Source organism: Dendrobates tinctorius, unplaced genomic scaffold (assembly GCF_039654945.1).
Source record: "Dendrobates tinctorius isolate UK_male_01 unplaced genomic scaffold, ASM3965494v1 ptg000016l, whole genome shotgun sequence".
Lineage (NCBI taxonomy): Eukaryota > Metazoa > Chordata > Amphibia > Anura > Dendrobatidae > Dendrobates > Dendrobates tinctorius.
The window spans coordinates 20,056,265-20,075,580 of NW_027361684.1; the positions used below are offsets into that span (position 1 = coordinate 20,056,265).

Sequence of the window (19,316 nt, forward strand, 5' to 3'; positions counted from 1 at the left end):
GGTGCCTAAACTTTTGCATTTCCCTTTTAAAAGGTAAAAAAATGACAATATATTTTTTTGCCTAAAATGCAAAGGAAATGTGTAATCTTTAACATTAGGCCTTTTAGAGATTATTTCATATTCAACTTGCTTAACTGTTCATGTTAATAGTAAATGTGACCAGGGGTGCCCAAACTTTTACATGTCACTGTACATGTACACAATTTCAAACATTTTGCATCATTTTAGGCACATGTCGGCTTTCATAGGAAATGGTTAATGCTATGGTATGTGGTCATTCTGTGTACAGCTAGTTATTGTCATGAGATCATCATATTGATCATGAATCAGATACCGACTGCACAATTATAGCCAGGTATGTTTTACTCCAAAACACTGCAGTGTTTCCAAATACACTCGGAATTAAAAGCCGGCAGTAACTATGGGACTGATTCATCAAGCATAGCACTTGCTCACAAAACGCCGATCATGGTGGAACACAAAAGGAGCCTTATTCATGAAGAGGACAATGCCCCTTAATGAATTTAGCGCTTCTTCTCAGTGACATGTGCCTCTGTGTGCCGCGCCAGAAATGAGGGCATTTTTAATGAATTTGGCGGGAGGGTGTTGCCAACACCATCCTGGCTCCTCAGCTCCTCCAATTTTGGCATGGCTGATTCAAATTGACGTGAAAACTTGCACAACATTTTTGTGACTTTTCAACACTTTTTACAAATTTTTGTGACTGTGATCATAGAATCATAGAATCATAGAATCATAGAGTTGGAAGGGACCTCCTGGGCCATCTGGTCCAACCCCCTGCTCAAAGCAGGATTCGCTAAATCATCCCAGTCAGATGTCTGTCCAGCCTCTGTTTGAAGACTTCCATTGAAGGAGCACTCACCACTTCTCGTGGCAGCCTGTTCCACTCATTGATCACTCTAACTGTCAAAAAGTTTTTTCTAATATCTAATCTGTGTCTCTTCCCATTCAGTTTCATCCCATTGCTTCTAGTCTTTCCTTGTGCAAATGAGAATAAAGTTGATCCTTCTACAATGTGACAGCCCTTTAGATATTTGTAGACAGCTATTAAGTCTCCTCTCAGTCTTCTCTTTTGCAAACTAAACATTCCCAAATCCTGCAACCTTTCCTCATAAGACAGGGTTTGCAGACCGGTCACCATTCTGGTCGCTCTTTTCTGAACTTGCTCCAGTTTGTTGATGTCTTTTTTAAAATGTGGTGCCCAAAACTGGACACAATATTCCAGATGAGGTCTGACCAAAGAGGAGTAGAGGGAAATAATGACTTCACGTGATCTAGACTGTATGCTTCTGTTAATACATCCTAGAATTGCATTTGCCTTTTTTGCTGCTGCATCACACTGTTGACTCATATTCAGTCTGTGATCTATTAGTATACCCAAGTCTTTTTCACATGTGCTGTCACTTAGCCCTATTCCTCCCATTCTATATATGCTTTTTTCATTTTTATTGCCCAGATGTAGTACTTTGCATTTCTCCCTGTTAAAAACCATTCTGTTAGTTGCTGCCCACTTCTCCAGTTTATTTAAATCTTTTTGAATCCTCTCTCTCTCTTCTCTAGTATTAGCTATCCCTCCTAGCTTTGTGTCATCAGCAAATTTAATCAGTTTACCCTCAATTCCTTCATCTAAATCGTTGATAAAGATGTTGAACAATACAGGGCCCAGGACAGAGCCCTGTGGTACCCCACTTGAGACATTCTTCCAACTGGATGTGCAGCCATTTACGACCACTCTTTGGGTCCGATCACTAAGCCAGTTATGAATCCACCTAACAGTTGCCTTGTCCATTCCATACTTAGTCATTTTTTCAATAAGGATTGTATGAGAGACTTTGTCAAATGCTTTGCTGAAGTCAAGATATACTATATCTACAGCATTTCCTTGATCCACCCAATCAGTGATACCGTCATAGAAGGAAATTAAGTTAGTCTGACATGACTTATTAGTTAGAAACCCATGCTGACTCTGTTTAATCACTTCATTCTTATCCAGGTATTGACATACATGTTGTTTAATAATTTGTTCAAAGATCTTTCCTGGTATAGAAGTCAGACTCACCGGCCTATAGTTGCCTGGGTCCACCTTCTTCCCCTTTTTGAAGATAGGAACAACATTTGCTCTTCTCCAGTCTTCTGGCACTTCTCCTGTTCTCCAAGAATTTTCAAAGATTATGGAGAGGGGTTCAAAAATTTCTTCTGCTATCTCCTTCAGTACTCTGGGGTGTAATTCATCTGGACCTGGAGACTTGAATTCATTTAGGTTAGCTAAGTGTTTCCTCACTATCTTTCTGTTTATAGATATCCTGGATTCTTCTATTCCCTTAATAGGACAGTGAATAACAGTTGATGTTGCATTTCCTTTCTGAGAGAAAACAGATGCAAAATAGGAATTTAAAAGTTCAGCCTTCTCAACATCCTGTCTTACCATTTCATCATTTTCATCCTGTAAAAATCCTATAGCATCTTTGACTTTTCTTTTTCTTTTGACATATCCCCAAAATCCTTTATTATTGCTTTTGACATCTCTTGCAAGCCTCAGTTCATTTTCAGCTTTAGCTAATCTGATTTGTGCCCTGCAGGTACTGCAGACAGCATTATATTCTTCTTTAGATATGCCTCCCTCTTTCCATTTTATAAACATTTTTTTCTTCCTTTTTAGCATGTGCTTAAGTTCTGTGTTCATCCATCCTGGTTTCCTTAAATGCTTCCTATTCTTCCCTCTTTTCGGAATTGTTAACAACTGTGCTTTGAGAATTTCATTTTTCAAGATTTCCCATCCTTCCTGGACATTTTTGTCTTTAAGGATATCCAGCCATTGGATCCCTCCAATTCTCTTTCTGAATCCCTTAAAATCTGCCTTTCTGAAATCTAACCTTGACGTCTGAGTCTTCACAGGTCTTCCACCTCTAGTAATCCAAAATTCTAAAATAGCATGGTCGCTACCTCCTAGGGTCCCAGCCACTTTTACCTCCTCAACCATTTCCTCCCTGTTTATAAGGATTAGATCCAAGGTAGCAGTTCCCCTTGTTTTCTCCCTTACCTTTTGGAAGATAAAGTTGTCAGCAAGAGAGGATAAGAATTTCCTTGACCTGTTAGTTTTGCCTGAGAGAGCTTCCCAACAAATGTCTGGATAGTTGAAATCTCCCATGACAACTATGTCATATTTTTTGGAGATGTCTCGGCCTCTATGGATCTTGACTGACTAGTCCATGGCAAGTTTCCAGCCACCTTCTCCCTATTCCACTTGTCATTCAAAGAGACTGGGGAGGGCGAAGGTGGCCAGGGTCCATATTGGTTTAGTCAGTTGAGTCACAGTCCTTGGATGACTTTTTAAAGTGTGTATAATCTGAATTACCGCAACATTTTAGACAAAACCATAATTGGCTGCAATCGCGCAGTCGGCGTCTGAGTCTGTGGTTCGGGCAGCATGATCCTCATGACAGGTTTCCATTACGGTAATAAACAATAGCACACACTACCTTCATGTTCAGGTCACTTATCAGTTTCTTCTGCTCTTCTACAAGACGGTTATGTTGGTCTTGCGCTTCTGCCAGTTCACAAAGCTTTTTGGCGTTCTCTTGATCTTTCAGAATACATTGCTGAGATCCTCTGCACAATTTGGAAAGTTCCATTGCTTTCTGTTGCTCCTTCAGCAGATTTATTTCAGTTCTATAATAATACAATGTTTTGGTCATTTGTATAAATATACTGTTATATGTGATGACTGATGCTCGGTTCACATCGGAGTCAGAGGCTTTGTCTGCATCATGCATCACAGATTCCTTATAAAGACGGCAGAAACAAGAGTGCAGAATGATGGGCTATTTATTTCTGGGGGCAGACACTACAATCCAAGTCTAGTGACCCCATTGTAGCCAATTGGGACAGTTGGATGCCAACAGTGTCTGTCGTGATGCTGCGGCTAATCACTGATTGCAGTAGACATGTCTGTCCATACAGAGCAGGAAGTATAGAGACCCAGCCAATCACTGCAGTCACGCTTCCCTGGTCCTCAAAAAGTACCTAACCTGGTGGAGACCATGGTAGTATTGGCGTGGGGAACTGAGTGTTCTCTTACTATGTTATATGACCTGCCATCCCCATCAGTCATATGGATGCAATAGAAGGTGGTTCTCACCTGGGACCAGGGTCGGATTGGCCATCTGGCAAATGCCAGAAGAGCCTGACTGGTGGTGGGCCACCTTGTCTGCTATGTTGTTAACAGAATCAGTTTTCTCAAGACACCCATATTGTTAAGAGTTGTGACGGAGGTATCATTAGAAATATTAGTCTTGTAGTAAATCTTGCTTTCCTCCACACAGGGTAAGATTAGTAATATATCCCATCTGGTGCTTGGGGATGAGGACAACATGGGCCTGTGTGTTTTCAAATGTCTGGGCTGAATTTCAGCCCCAGTCCGTACCTGCCTGGGACTCTGTGACCAAGAACAGAAGTCCAGTCATCCATCAATATCATTGGCAAGTTTATTTGAATGAGCAGAATGTAATGCTATATGTCTCCTAGATGTTCTCTTTAGGATCACACCAGACCTCACCTCTGGAAATTCGAGAGGCCAGGATCAGCTCATTTTTCTTAAATGGTTGTCTTAATGAGACAACTCTTCTATAATAGTACAGTACATGAGAAGGACCTGATATTGAGGCGCATTTCCAGATTTCATCACAATCTAGCATTGTTCTTGAGACTGAAGATTATTCCCCTATTTAAAACAATTGGGGAATTTTAATAAGGGCTTAATGTTAGTTAACACTTTTCTGGTGAAAAAGTTTTTTTTTAAGCAAATGTGCACATTTTATGATTTTGTTCTACCCCATCGACTTTTCAAATCTGATGACAAAATTTGGGGGTTTTAGTGGGAAAGGAGAGGCCTCCAACATCCCAAAAAGATTTACTATATTCTCTCCAGAAACTGACTTAAATGATGTCACATGTGACATTTCTGGCTCCATAGAGATATCACTGTTATCCAAATTCCCACAAAAGTGTCTAATCTCAGAAGAAGAAATTATATATAGAATTGATCTACAATGTCTGTGAAACGGAGACAATCAAACTTACTGCTGACTAAGAAGATGATGTTCTGTCTGCTTTCTGAAGGACGCTTTCATGATCTCAGCCACTCTATAATGTTCTTCTAATATTTTTAAATCCCTTTCTGTGGGTTCGGCATCTTTATTCTTACCAAGGCTTGGTAAGTGCCAGTTGAGCTTCTTCTCCATTTGTATCTTTGAATGCTGGATATGAAATGAATATAGGAGTTGTTATCAATTTGCATAAGAAAAAAACTTAAAGAATCAACACTGCGTCCTCCGCCGGTCTGGTGGGACCAACATAAAACGGACTTCTCGTGAGTGATGCAGCCAATCACTGAGCGCTGAACAGCTGCAATGCTCATATTTAAGGCCCACAAACATATTAGACTAATGTTGGCTGAACCCGCCTAATGTGTATGGTGGAATTCCAAATCCTCACAGAAGATGATGACAAACAACAACAGAAAAGTCTGGCCCTCACTTGTAAGTCTTTTTCTTGCCTAGACACAAAAACCATCTACTCCGAGTGACAATTGGAATTGATATTCCGACGATGATGTCGGAAAAGAAGGATCCGACATGTCAGATTTCCAACAACTGATCCTTTTATTTTTTAAGCCACCATCAGAGGAGTCTGGCATTCATTCTCTCATAAAGAACACAGAAGAGATCTATGGAGCTGAACGTTCCTGTGTATGGTGAACTCGGGAGAGATAGCTGATGGCCGAACGATCGGCTGTTTCATGTGTACGGGGGCTTTTAATCCAAACCAAGCTGAAAAAAATACTATTTCTTTATACTCTTGACAAAATGTGAATTCTGCAGCCAATCAACGGCCACTGATTGTCTGCAGCACTCATGACACGCCTCTGATGGATGTTGATCACAGAAAACAATGGGGAAAGCAACTCTGACCATGGAGGAGGAGCAGCAGTCCAAGGGGTTACTATAATTTTTTTGTTACTTCTCATGACCCATTTATAAGGGGGTGACCGGTAGGGGACAACTCCTTTACAGTCAGGTGAAACTACCAATGCGTAGGGGATTTCTTCATTCTCTCCTGATATCAGATGTCTGGAGAGAGAAGGATCAGGTAGTTGGATTTCAACACAGCTGATTCTGTCTGTTACCGTGATCTTTATACCACAGCAGAGAATTCATCAAGTTGTTAGTATGTACCATGTATGTACCATGTATGTACCATGTATGTACATGGACAGCCGAGCTGTTGGTACTATGTGGGTACATGAGCTCATGGCTCTGATAGTACAACTGATACACAGTTCACAATGGTTGGGATAAATAGCACAATATATATATTTCTGTCAATCACGTGTAACACATTAAGTGTTGTGGGAGAATCATGTGGAATGTGATTATTATTTTTTTATTACTTATTGTATTATTCTCTGCTCAAATAAAGAGAAATAAAAAATAATTGGGTCTCTGTGTCAATGCTAATTTTTTTGACAAAACAGTTGTAAAATGTGTCATAGTGATAAATGCTGGTTGTTAAATCTGGCCCATCATTAGACTGCCTGGTCTGAGTTTACAACAAATCATGAAAGATAAAAATGCATTTTCCCAAAGTTCATTTTTATCAAGGCTAAAATCTACATATTAAATTAAAGGTCACGTGTCGGAAAAGATTGAATTTTAGGCAACTGCCATATGCAGCCAAAACCATGTGCACATGTGGTGGCCGATGGCCCAAGGATTCTCAACTGGGGTATAAGGCTTGTTTCACACTTCCGTTTTTGTGTCCGCCAAACGGATCCGTTTCCGTTTTTTTGACGGAAACTGATGCCAACGGATCCGTTTTTTTAAAAACGGATCCGTTTTTTTGACGGATCCGCGGTAACCGTAATGGAAGTCTATGGGACAAAAAAAACGGATCCTGCAAAAAATGGCGGATCCGTTTTTTTACGGAAAACAACGGATTTTGACGGATTTGAAAAAACGGAAGTGTGAAACAGGCCTTACCGTTACACTCTCCTGACCATTAACTAAACTGCAGCCGCACCGTGAATCAGGCCGAGAGCTTATTGTAGGATTTCACAACTATAGTTCAGCTGTTCATTTTTCCCCAGAGAAAGTTTCCTAATAATATCAAAAGACTGATCATCACTTCCAAACAGAAAACTGGTGTGAACAGGTGCATACTAAGAGTAGCCATATCCATACATAACTAACAAATAAAGTTGCGCTCTGTGGATATATACATATATTACCTGTGTAAGCGTTATAAGGTTTGGTGACTTGTTTCATCAGAATCTGTGACCTTCGTACACGCTGTAAGCCTTCATTGTGACACCACTGCGGCATTCCATTGGGTTATGTGTATCAAGCCCCGCCCCTCATTATGATGTCATAATAGATTGCAATGGCGAAGATGATGTCACAACTGTTGCCATGGTGACGATGATGTCATAATGGTTGCCATGGTGACGATGACTTAATAAGTTCCAATGGTGACGGTTATGTCATAACGGTTGTCATAGTGATGATGATGTCATAATGGGTTTATGGGAACGGGACTATGGGTTGGAGGATGTGTGATGGGTATATTGGCACTCGACTATGGGATGGAGGATATGTATGATGGGGCATGGGACTATGGGATGCAGAATATGTATGATGGGTATATGAATATGGGATGGAGGATATGAATGATGGGTATATGAGCACGGGCCTATGGGATGGTGGATATGTATGATGGTATATGGGCATGGAACTATGGGATGGAGGATATGTATGATGGGTTTATGGGCACGGGACTATGGGATGGAGGATATGTATGATGGGTATATGGGCACGGGACTATGGGTTGGAGGATGTGTGATGGGTATATTGGCACTCGACTATGGGATGGAGGATATGTATGATGGGTATATAGGCACTCGACTATGGGATGGAGAATATGTATGATGGGGCATGGGACTATGGGATGCAGAATATGTATGATGGGTATATGGGCATGGGAATATGGGATGGAGGATATGAATGATGGGTATATGAGCACGGGCCTATGGGATGGTGGATATGTATGATGGTATATGGGCATGGAACTATGGGATGGAGGATATGTATGATGGGTATATGGGCACGGGACTATGGGATGGAGGATATGTATGATGGGTATATGGGCATGGGACTATGGGATGGAGGATATGTATGATGGGTATATGGGCATGGGACTATGGGATGGAGGATATGTATGACGGGTATATGGGCATGGGACTATGGGATGGTGGATATGTATGATGGGTATATGGGCACAGGCCTATGGGATGGTGGATATGTATGATGGTATATGGGCATGGGACTATGGGATGGAGGATAATTATAATTTGTTATAACTAACCACAGTTAGTTACTATGCCCGGGCAGCGCCGGGTTCTTCAGCTAGTTATGTATATAGTTAGGCTGCCCCAAACTGTACGTTATAGTGACATCTATATTCCATAGGGTTATTATGTGTGTAGTGACCTTGGGTATATACAGTACTATGCACCATTAAAGAGAACTGAAAAGTTAAACGGGTTACACACTCCTTTTTTGTGTTAAATGTGTAGCAAAACTGTGATGCAAAAAATTGTTTTAGATCTCCCATGATTACTATGTCCCGCCGAATGGGTCCCCCTACACTATCCTGGCCTGGTCAGCACTTCGCTGCTGCATCTAGTCAGGGGCTACAGCTGCCACTGATCATGTGCCAACAAGGATGAAGAGAAGGAGAGGCGAGTGGCTGTCTGAATAGGGGACTGTTCTTCTCAAACACATGGGGGCCGATTAATCAAGACTGGCATAGTGAACACTCGCACCACACAGTTTTTGCTGGAGTAGAAGGCGCTAAATTCATTAAGTGGCACATGCCACTGTGTGCTGCACCAGAATTGCTATTTCAGTCAGTGACTGGAACTGGCACTCTTGATGAATTTGACAGGGGGTCATGATCACGCACCTTTCCCTCACCCGGCCCCATTCCGGCTCTACCTATTTCAGCAGAGCTGATTCAAAGTGGCAGGAAAACACTAAAAGGTAGAAAATATCCAATGGTAAAAAGAATTTGGGAACACCATTTCTAGGTTCAAGCTTAGGGGGGCCCCTTACATAATAGATAAATTGATAGCTGTCAACTGAATGATGACTGAGCCGATGGTTTGGCCAGCAGCAGTCTCTCCTAACTACTCCATACTCGGGAACGCTTGTTCTGGTTTGTGCTTCTGTGTCGTCTCCTCTGGTGGTAGCTTATGCAGCCAAGAACAAAAGGATCAGCAGTCCGAAATCAGACATGCTGGATGTTTATCTTCTCTGCCTGTCGGTGGAGAGTTGGGACGACCTCCATACATATTAGACTGTCTACCGAGCTCGGCAATTTGGACAAAATTCCAATGTGTATGGGACGGGGCCTCTAGAATCCTACAGTCATCTACATCTCACATACTCCTAACTATAAACCACCTTAGGGCTCATTCAGACAGCAGTGATTTTTCATCCGTTTATTTGGCTGCACAATGACAAGTGATGTTCGGGTCATGTGACAGTCTTAGTTTGTGCAGCTTAACGAATACAGTCTTTTTATAAGAATTGTGCATGGCTTTGGGAACCAGTCCTAGGGGGTTGGAACACAAAAAAATTTTTGTATATGTGATAGAAATACATAAACTAATAGCTTTTTACAACTCCAAAAGAGTGACACCACACTAATCAGCTAAACCAATGTGCACAGAGACCTCTTGTATCACTTCATATAGGAATATGGTGGGGCTCAGCTTATATAGCAGAATAAGATGCCAGAAAAAGCGGCACTCGCATTCCATAAACTAGTCCCATATTCCATATCACGGGACATAAAGCGGTAAGCAGGGAGCATGGAGGCTGACATTAATTAGCTCACTATTAATAATATATTAATTATAATAATTTTATATTAATAGTATCACTTAACACACAGCCCCCAATATATAGTATGATCCCACACACATCCCCTATATACAATATGATCTCACTAACAGCCTGTCTATATACAGTATGATCCCACACACTGCCCTCCTGTGTACACTATGATCCCACACACAGCCCCTACATACCGTACGATCCCACACACAGCCCCTATATACAGTAAGATCCCACACACAGCCCCTATATACAGTAAGATCCCACACACAGAACTCTACATACAGTACGATCCCACACACAGCCCCTATATACAGTAAGATCCCACACACTGCCCCCTGTATTCAGTATGTGATCCCACACACAGAACTCTACATACAGTATGATCCCACACATAGCCCCCTATATACAGTATGATCACACACAGCCCCCAATATACAGTATGATCACACACACAGCTCCCTATATACAGTATGATCCTACACATAGTCCCCCCATATACAAGTGAACACAGTCCCATATATACAGTATGAGCCACACATAGCCTCAATATATACAGTATGACAAAACCACATACTCGCCTCGCTCCCATTTCCTCTGCACTGAGCTCCAGTCTTTGCTGTTCTCACACCATTTTCACCCAGCTACAACAAAGTGGGCTGAGCTGGGGTGGAAAGGGTGCAAGGAGTCTGCTGCTAGTCAACTTCATGAAGGTTTCGCTACGCTATGAATCTTAGTCCAGTAGAAACAGGAGCAGGATTTGAGATGAGGTGCATGCAGAAGTGTATGCCACTCCTCCAATGCTCCTGATTCATGAATGAAATGCTCATGCATTTGATCCCAGCACATCTCCTTATCAAGCAGCAGAATCGAGACCATAATGTAATGATGAATTGGGCCATTATGTACTAACTAGAGTTAAGCAAAAAGTTTCAAGCTGACCTGGCCTGGCGTAGAGTCTGATCCTCCGTGGTACTTGTGTAAGGGGGTGGCGTTGCTATGGACCGTAGAGACAAGCAGACAACTTAAGAGACAGAAAATCCCTTGGTTAGAGCAGTGGGACATTCTGTGCTTCCTTGCTGTAAATACTGTTTGGTTTCTTCTGCCAGACTGGAGAGGGGGGGCTGCTTTTCTGTGTGAGGAGAGAGCCGAGATTTCTGCAGGAACGACACGTGCCTGAGCTGTGAACGAAAGACTTTGTAAATTCTTCTGTGGAAAACAAGGTGGCTTTCCTATGTTGCCATGAGGAGCCACAAAGAAAAGACAAGAAAGGAATCCAGAGGAGTGAATCCACTGTTTCTAGGAGCATCACTGGACATGCACACAAGAAAAAGTCCACAATGCACAGAGCTTCCAGGAATAAGTGCGCATCATCTTACAAAGCTGCAGGGGCAAACCAGACAGGCCTAAATGCATCTGCACTAATACAGGGTGCAGCGGACCAAAGTAAAATGGCAGCTGCACAGTTGCATAAATACCAAATGAAACAGCCAGCCTACAATCAGGGATTGGCCGTGTGGTACACCAGTGCAGAAGAAATAATCCGCATGTGGCAATGTTCACACAGGGAATGCAGGGCTTCTGGTTCACAACCTCTTAGTAACACCATATAGGGGGGCTGCCCAGTGCCAACTAGAATGCATCCCGTGTGAACAGAGGCAACAAGTTTGCAGAACAATTTGGGCCCAACTGCACCCTGAAAAAATATAAAAAGTGCACAAAAAACATATGGGCCCAAATGGTTCTGCAAAAGATTATTTCTTCTGCACTGGTGTACCACACGACCAATCCATGATTGTAGGCTGGCTGTTTCATTTGGTATTTATGCACCTGTTCAGCTGCCATTTTAGTTGGGTTCTCTGCACCATGTATTAGTGCAGATGCATTTAGGCTTGTCTGGTTTGTATCTGAATTTTTTGGAGGATTTTTTCCTCTTTTTGAGATTAATAATAATAATAATCTTTATTTTTATATAGCGCTAACATATTCCGCAGCCCTTTACAGTTTGCACACATTTTCATCACTGTCCTCGGTGGGGCTCACAATCTATATTCCCTATCAGTATGTCTTTGGAGTGTGGGAGAAAACCGGAGTGCCCGGCGGAAACCCACGCAAACAGGGTTAGAACAAGGCGCTAACCACTGAGCCACCATGCTGCCCAGTGTAAGGAACTTTCACACAGTTTGCCAGCTTCCGTATTAAGGCCTTAATATCAACCAATACCTTACATATATTGATATGTTTTTTGTGCACTTTTTATACTTTTTTCAGGGTGCAGTTGGGCCCAAATGGTTCTGCAAACTTGTGGCCTCTGTTCACACTGGATGCATTCTAGTTGGCACTGGGCAGCCCCCCTGTATGGTGTTACTAAGAGGTTGTGAACCAGAAGCCCTGCATTCCCTGTGTGAACACTGCCACATGCGGATTATTTCTTCTGCACTGGTGTATTAGTGCAGATGCATTTAGGCCTGTCTGGTTTGTATCTGAATTCTTTGGAGGATTTTTTCCTCTTTTTGAGGTTATCACACAACAAAGCTGCAGGGCCCCCGGGATTGGACTGAGATACCAACGCTATTGTGAGTGTTAACCTCTTCTGTGCACAGGCTAGGGTTTAGAATAGGCTGCAATAGATAGAGCACGGCAGCCGTGTGGCCGGTGTAGCAGAGGCCAGATAGGTTATAGTTAGTGTAGCATCATACATTAGTTTACTGTGTTGTCTTGCCAGTTGGAGAAATACACTGAGCTCTTATAGTCGGTGCTCCATGCTGTTTGACGGCCCAGCTAGAGAATATTACCCATGTAAATTGTCTGTTTCCATTGCATACCCCTTTTTCTGCATTTTCCTAAACGCTGCATTCCTTGTGTGTAAATAAATTAACCCTTTGTTGTTTGCACCTCATCATGTGTACCGTAGTCTCCCTGCATTGTGGTGGTTCCCCGGCCATCGCTTCAAGTGGCGCTGCGAACAGGGTTACTGTCACCAAGATGCAGGCAGCAGGTGGCAACATCGAGAGTGCTAGCGTTAGTGGGGATGCTGTGGGCATTAGTGGAACCTCTGCAAGGACACTCCCTAAGGGCACCATATTTAGTGTGCTTCCAAAATTTGACGGCATTAATATGCCCCTGTCTGATTGGTTGTCCTGACTTCAAAGCACCCTGAAGATTTATAACATCAGCACAGACCTTGAAGTGGACATTGTGTTGACTGCCTTAGAGGGACATGCCCATAAAAATGTCTGTCTACAGCCGGAACTCACCCGTAGTACCCTGAAGGAGTTAGTGAAATTCTTGGAAGAGAGCTACGGCGAGACTGCTAGCGTGGGACATTTTTGTGTCAATATTTTCTCTAGACTGCAGCGGGAAGAGGAAGTGATCTCCCAGTATGCGACAGCACTGCAAGAAGTGTTGGCAGAAGTGCAGAGGAAAGAGACAGATGGGCTCAGTGGCATGGGCTTCAAAGCCTGGATACTCCGGGAACAATTCATTCTGGGACTGCACAACACATCCTTAAGGAGAGCACTGTAAGAATGGGTCCACGCAGATCCGGCTCTTTCATTCCGTCATATCCTGGCAGAAGCAGTGTCCCGAAGCAAGGAAGATAGCTACTCCTCTGGGGTGAAGCGTGTCCAGGGGGGACCCAAATCATCAGGAGGCGCTGGACCAGGTAGTGCAAGACTTGCAGCGCTCTCTTGTCAGTATGCAAGACAAATTAACCCGGATGGAGCAAAGAATGGGAGAACAACAGTCTGACCCATCGTACTCATATAACCACTCTTCGGCCTGACCCATAAGGGATCGGTGGGTGCAGGCCCCCTCCCATCAGACATCGGAGGCACGAATACAGGCTCGGGGTGCCCCTTGGCGGAGAGGAGGCATCCAATGCTGGGAATGTGGAGGACAAGGGCACCTTGCCAGAGACTGTCGGAATTATGCTCAAAGCCAGTCACAGCCACTGTTAAACTACCAACCCCTGCAGTAACTCAGCACTCTGCGAGGGAGGCAAGAAGAGAAGCCGCACCTTATCATAATGAACATTTGATTGCTGGGACTCCCATCCTGTGTGCCGAATTTGAGGGTGTTCCAGTGGATTGCTTGATAGATACTGGGTCACAAGTGACAACGATGCCAGAATCATATTTCAAACAGCATTTTCAGGCCCTGGCCAAGCCAGAGAAGGAGACATTGATCCAGTTGTTTGCTGCCAATCAACAACCAATCCTGGTCACAGGGGTCATGTGGATGAAGATTCGAATCTGTGGGCAAGAAGTGGGAAAGAAAGGGATTCTGCTAGTCCCTGAGCCCATCAAAGAATATGTGCCTGTAGTACTGGGAATGAATATCCTACAAGAACTCGATCAGATAATGTTTACCAAACAGGGACCCAGTTATTGGAAGAAGGCTGCTACACACAAGCCTACTCAAGAAGCCCTTCAGCGATTGATCCGCGTCTGTGGGACCCAGAAGAGTGTGCCGTCCTATCAGAAGGTAGGGGTTATCATGGCCCAGGGAAAGATCCTGTAATCCTGCCTCCCGAGTGAGAAATTAAATTACACCTTCCAGTGGGGACTCATCGCAACCTTGACAGGCTGGAGGTGATTGTTCAGCCTGTGGTAGACGGAGGAGCGGGCCAAGAAATCATGATAGCTCGTACGATATCGGTGGTCCAGCGAGGACACGTGTCCATAAGAGCTTTGAACATGGGCCCCGGGGAGGTCACTTTGCCGCGAGGGACAGATCTGGCCCGGGTGTACTTGCACAAGGGCAAAGTGGTGAGTCAGAAGGAGATGTCTTTATCGCCAATAGAAAGTATCGGGTGGACTCTGGCAGTCGCAGCAGGGCCGAAGAGACTCCAACCCCGGAGTGGAATGGGTGGGTCATCCTGGATCAAATGGAAGTGGATGTGAAGGCCCTAGGCCCTGAGCATGTGCAGGCAATAGAAGCTATGCTGTGGGAAAATCAGGCCGCATTCGCTCGTCACGTTGAAGATTTTGGCTGTACCGAAGCGATCACACACGAGATACCAACCGGGGACGTTCGTCAAATTTGAGAACGATACCGGCATATCCTACCCAAGATGTATCAAGTGGTAAAGACATTACTAAGGCAGATGCTGGATTCAGGAGTAGTGCAGAGACTTAAACTTTGAGGCTACTTTGATCTACCTGGATGACATCATTGTGTTCTCTGCCTCGTTCAAAGACCATCTTGCCCGGCTTGGACAGGTACTTGGAAAACTGCGGGCTCATAATCTGAAGGTGAAGCCAAAGAAATGCCACCTCTTCAAGAGAGAGATCGAGTACATGGGCCACATAGTGTCACAAGGCAGGGTTCTACCCTCACCGAAAAAAGTGGCTGCTATCCAGAACTGGCCAGTCCCTCGAACAGTGAGGCAACTCCAGGCCTTCCTTGGGCTCGCCGGGTACTACCGAAGGTTTGTCAAAGATTTCGCAATGGTGGCGACTCCCCTGAATGAGTTGCTGAGGGGGACCGTCGGAGTGCCGAAGACCCAGTGCATCCCTTGGGAGCAGAGGCGAGATGAGGCCTTCCAGGCTATAAAGAATGCTCTTACTTCAGCCCCGATTTTGGCTTAAGCAGATTTTGATCAACTGTTCCTGTTGTACACAGACGGTAGCTTTCATGGACTCGGTGCAGTACTTTCCCAAATACAGGATGGACATCAGATAGACATCGGGTATGCTAGCAGGTCCCTGCACGACAGCGAAAGAAACCCCTACAATTACAGCTCTTTCCGGATAGAGCTCCTGGCCCTGGTGTTTGCCATGACAGTGAAGTTTGCGGGCTTCCTGGCAGGGACCAAGATTCAAGTTCGAACGGACAATAACCCCCTGGCCCACCTTGAGAATGCTAAATTGGGGGCCTTGGAACAGCGGTGGGTAGCTCGCCTGGCCAAGTTTGACTTTACCATCCGTTATCGCTCTGCCACTGAAAATGTAAATGCCGACGGCCTGTCACGAGTGACGGCGGAAACACCAGTGGGGGCCCTCAGCCGGACAGAGATAGTAATCTTCCGGAGGCACCACTGCCGCCACGTGACGATGAGTCCAGACAAGAGCCTACTACAACTCCTGCAGCAAGTATTCCTCTGGAAAATAGTCAAGACATCTGGAGATCCCAGAGCTCCACTGCAGGGGTTCCACCAGCCTGATACATAGAACAGAGCTTGATACATAGAACAGTGCTCTCTGTCTGTTTCTCAGCTTGTGTTTTCTACCCTATAGGTGCTGTTCCGCATTGCAAGTGGCTCTATCCCACTGCAACCTTAATGCTGTGATGGTCGAGAACGACCATCTTTAAGTAGGGAGGCATTTAAAAGGGTGGTGTTTAGGGATGGGCGAGTCTACTCGCTAGGACTCGTTACTCGGCGAATAGTAAGGGACTCGCTGGACTCGTTACTCGGCGAGTCTCCCAGTGATTACTCGCACAGTAACGAGTCCAATGCAAGTCAATGGCAATCCTAGTTTTGTCAGAGTTTTTTTTTCTCACTCGCTAGACTCGCTATATCACATCGCTGTCATGACATCCTGTATACTGGATTCGGGACTCGCTTATACAGAATCTGTTATGTTCCTACAAGTTTCCAAGACAGCCTATGTCAACACACAGCGATTGTGAGCGAGTCTAAGTGAGTCTACGAATCCCGAGTCCTGTATACTGGATTCGGGACTCGCAAATATAGAATCTGTTATGTTCCTACAAAGCTTCCGAGACAGCCTAGCGTGTTAGGTCAGAAAACTTTTTTAGATGGACAAGCATGTTAGCCAATCATATTCAGTAATGTTGGTTGTGGCAGGACTATGATTGGCTTCTGTCCATCGTGATGCCTATGTCATGTATGAGAGGCGAGGCTGTATATAAGCCTTTTCCACCACCATTTCCTCTACATTCCTGAGAGATCTGAGATAGAGCAGGGTGAGGTAGATGCTTGAGCAGATCATAGGGATTGTCAGTTAGTGTAGGGAAACTTCAAGATTCCTTATATTAAACCCAAACAGCTCTTCTGAGAGCTACCAGGAGGACAGAGGAGTACTGTGTAGACTGTAGGCAGGCAGGCAGGGAGGATCAAGCCTTACAGTGCAGTGCACAGTGCAGGGACTAGTGTGCAGCTTCACTGCTAGGTGTCAGCACACACACTTACCCCGCCAGCAAGTGACGCCTACAGCACCACCTAACTCCATCTCGGTGACTGTGCATTTGTCAACAATGTCACAAAAACCACAATTTCCCAAAAAAGAGGTTGCAAAGGGACGAGGTCATGGCCGTAGCAGTGCAGGGAACATCACTTGAGCGATCTCCCTCCAGGCTGTAGTCCGCTGGATGTTATGCCCATAGGCAGGGTCAGTGGGGAGCCAAAGCAGGGGCCGAGCCTCCACCAGATCAATCAACTGCAGCGTGTTGACAGTGATACGGGCCATGATTGCTCTGTATTGCTCTGTGTGTGTGCGCGTATGTCAACTCGACTCGGATTATTTCCTGTTTGCTCAAAGCATGGTGTGTGCTAGAGAAAATCGCTTCCCTCGCCTCATCGGCGCTAAATAAGACAAACAAATGCGAGTTTGGACTCGGACACAGCAGCAACAAACTGTTGCGAGTGGGGTTTACAAATCGCCAATGCAAGCGCTTTCCGAGACACATCTGCGATTTGTAAATCGCACATTACTCGCTAAGACTCGCTTCCCCATTCATTAACATTGGACTCGCTAGACTCGCAACGAGTAGCGAGTCCCGGGCTCGGACTCGCTAGAGTCAAGCGATTCCGAGTAATTTAGGACTCGCCCATCACTAGTGGTGTTGCTATGGACCGTAGAGACAAGCTGCCACTTTAAGAGCCAGAACGCCCTTGGTTAGAGCAGTGGGACATTCTGTGCTTCCCTGCTGTAAAGACTGTTTGGTTTCTTCTGCCAGACTGGAGAGGGGAGGGGTTGCTTTTCTGTGTGGTGTTTCTCTTGCCACCAAGGTTTTTTGCTTTTACTAATTCTTTCTGTGTTTTTCACAGTAATCCGTGGCCATAATATGGACTTTCGCGTACGTGACCAGACGTGGCTTGATTTAACCGATGACTTGTTGCAGGATACTTCGGCTGGGTGCGCTGGGGGATCTAACAGGGATCTAACAGGGATCTACAGGAATTAATGAACCAATTCAAGGAATTGTTGAGGAGACGCACCCGCATATGGTGGAACCACGCTTTTTTAGACAGATACTGTACATCTCTAGGGGCCTCATTCCTAGGGGTCTGAGAATTCAGGTTTTCCCCTCATTCCCCATCTTAGATGAGGATTTTAAAAACAGTTGGGAAACATTGGCCAATACGTGCTCTAGTAGGTTCATGGAACTCCTTAAAGAGATGAATCAAAAATCTCTTACATCTTTGGAGCTAGAGACTGAGGCATTACAGATCAAACTCCGCAATGATATGAATAGTGATGATTTAAAAAAATTCAACCAAGAAATGGACACCCTTTCACAAAAATAGGCACAGGAGATGCAGTCTACCAAAGCCAAGAAGTTTAAAAGAGATGTTGAGGATAAAAACAATTTTCGAGTTTATAGATGGCGGAACATGCCTGACCGATCACGATCAAAATATCGTGGTTCTTCATTTTCAAGATCGAGTTCATCTTCTAGAAGATCCAATATGTCCGGGGAGGATAATGTGCCTACAGCAAACCCCCCTAAAAAGCCTTCAAAAAATCCTTCTTCTGGTGGAATTAATGGAGTGGGAGGTACATCTATACGTGTGGTCACGAGACAGACTACTAAAACTAAGTCCAATATGCCCACAGGTACTTAATCTATCTAACCATGTTCTCAGTGACGTACAGCTGAGGGTCCTCTCCAAGGGCCTCTCCTTTTCCCCTACCAACTCTTTTCATTTCTTCACAGCTCTGAAGGCTTTGCATCTCTTCTCCCGTAAGTTGCTCCTCAGGACACTCCACAACAAAAAGACATCACGTGGACCCATGAGAGAGGTCGAGAGAGAGGCTCTCCAGAACCTTGAGGATCTTCTTGGTGAACAGGCCTCTCATGATTCAAGTAGGTTTCCATCTTTTATTCTTCCCAGATCCACGAAGTTTCCCCCCTTGTCTTTAAGTCCTGCTATTGACATCTTCACTAGACTTGTCAGTGAGGATTTCAAGAAGCTTTCTACCAGGTGACACCGTGATAATTTGACTCTTGCAGAACGAGCCGCGATTACTCAATGACAATCATTACCTGATGTCGTATTTAAGCCGGCTGATAAAGGGGGAAACATCGTGGTCTGGCCTCACACAAAATATGAGTGAGAGGCCTTTCACCAATTGAAAGATACTAATACTTACA

General features: G+C 44.5%; 1 protein-coding gene across 10 annotated transcripts in view; it reads right to left on the minus strand.

Annotated features, from left to right (window-relative positions):
• LOC141080387 (uncharacterized) overlaps positions 1–19,316 on the minus strand; it is a 382,167-nt gene that overhangs the window by 96,630 nt on the left and 266,221 nt on the right. For all 10 annotated transcript variants that reach the window (XM_073565553.1, XM_073565554.1, XM_073565552.1 and 7 more), the window contains 3 exons: positions 10,917–11,155; positions 5,101–5,276; positions 3,501–3,690 (listed from right to left, as the gene is read on the minus strand). In XM_073565553.1, the coding sequence (XP_073421654.1) occupies positions 3,501–3,690; positions 5,101–5,276; positions 10,917–11,155 (605 nt within the window). The remainder of the gene's footprint in view (positions 1–3,500; positions 3,691–5,100; positions 5,277–10,916; positions 11,156–19,316) is intronic.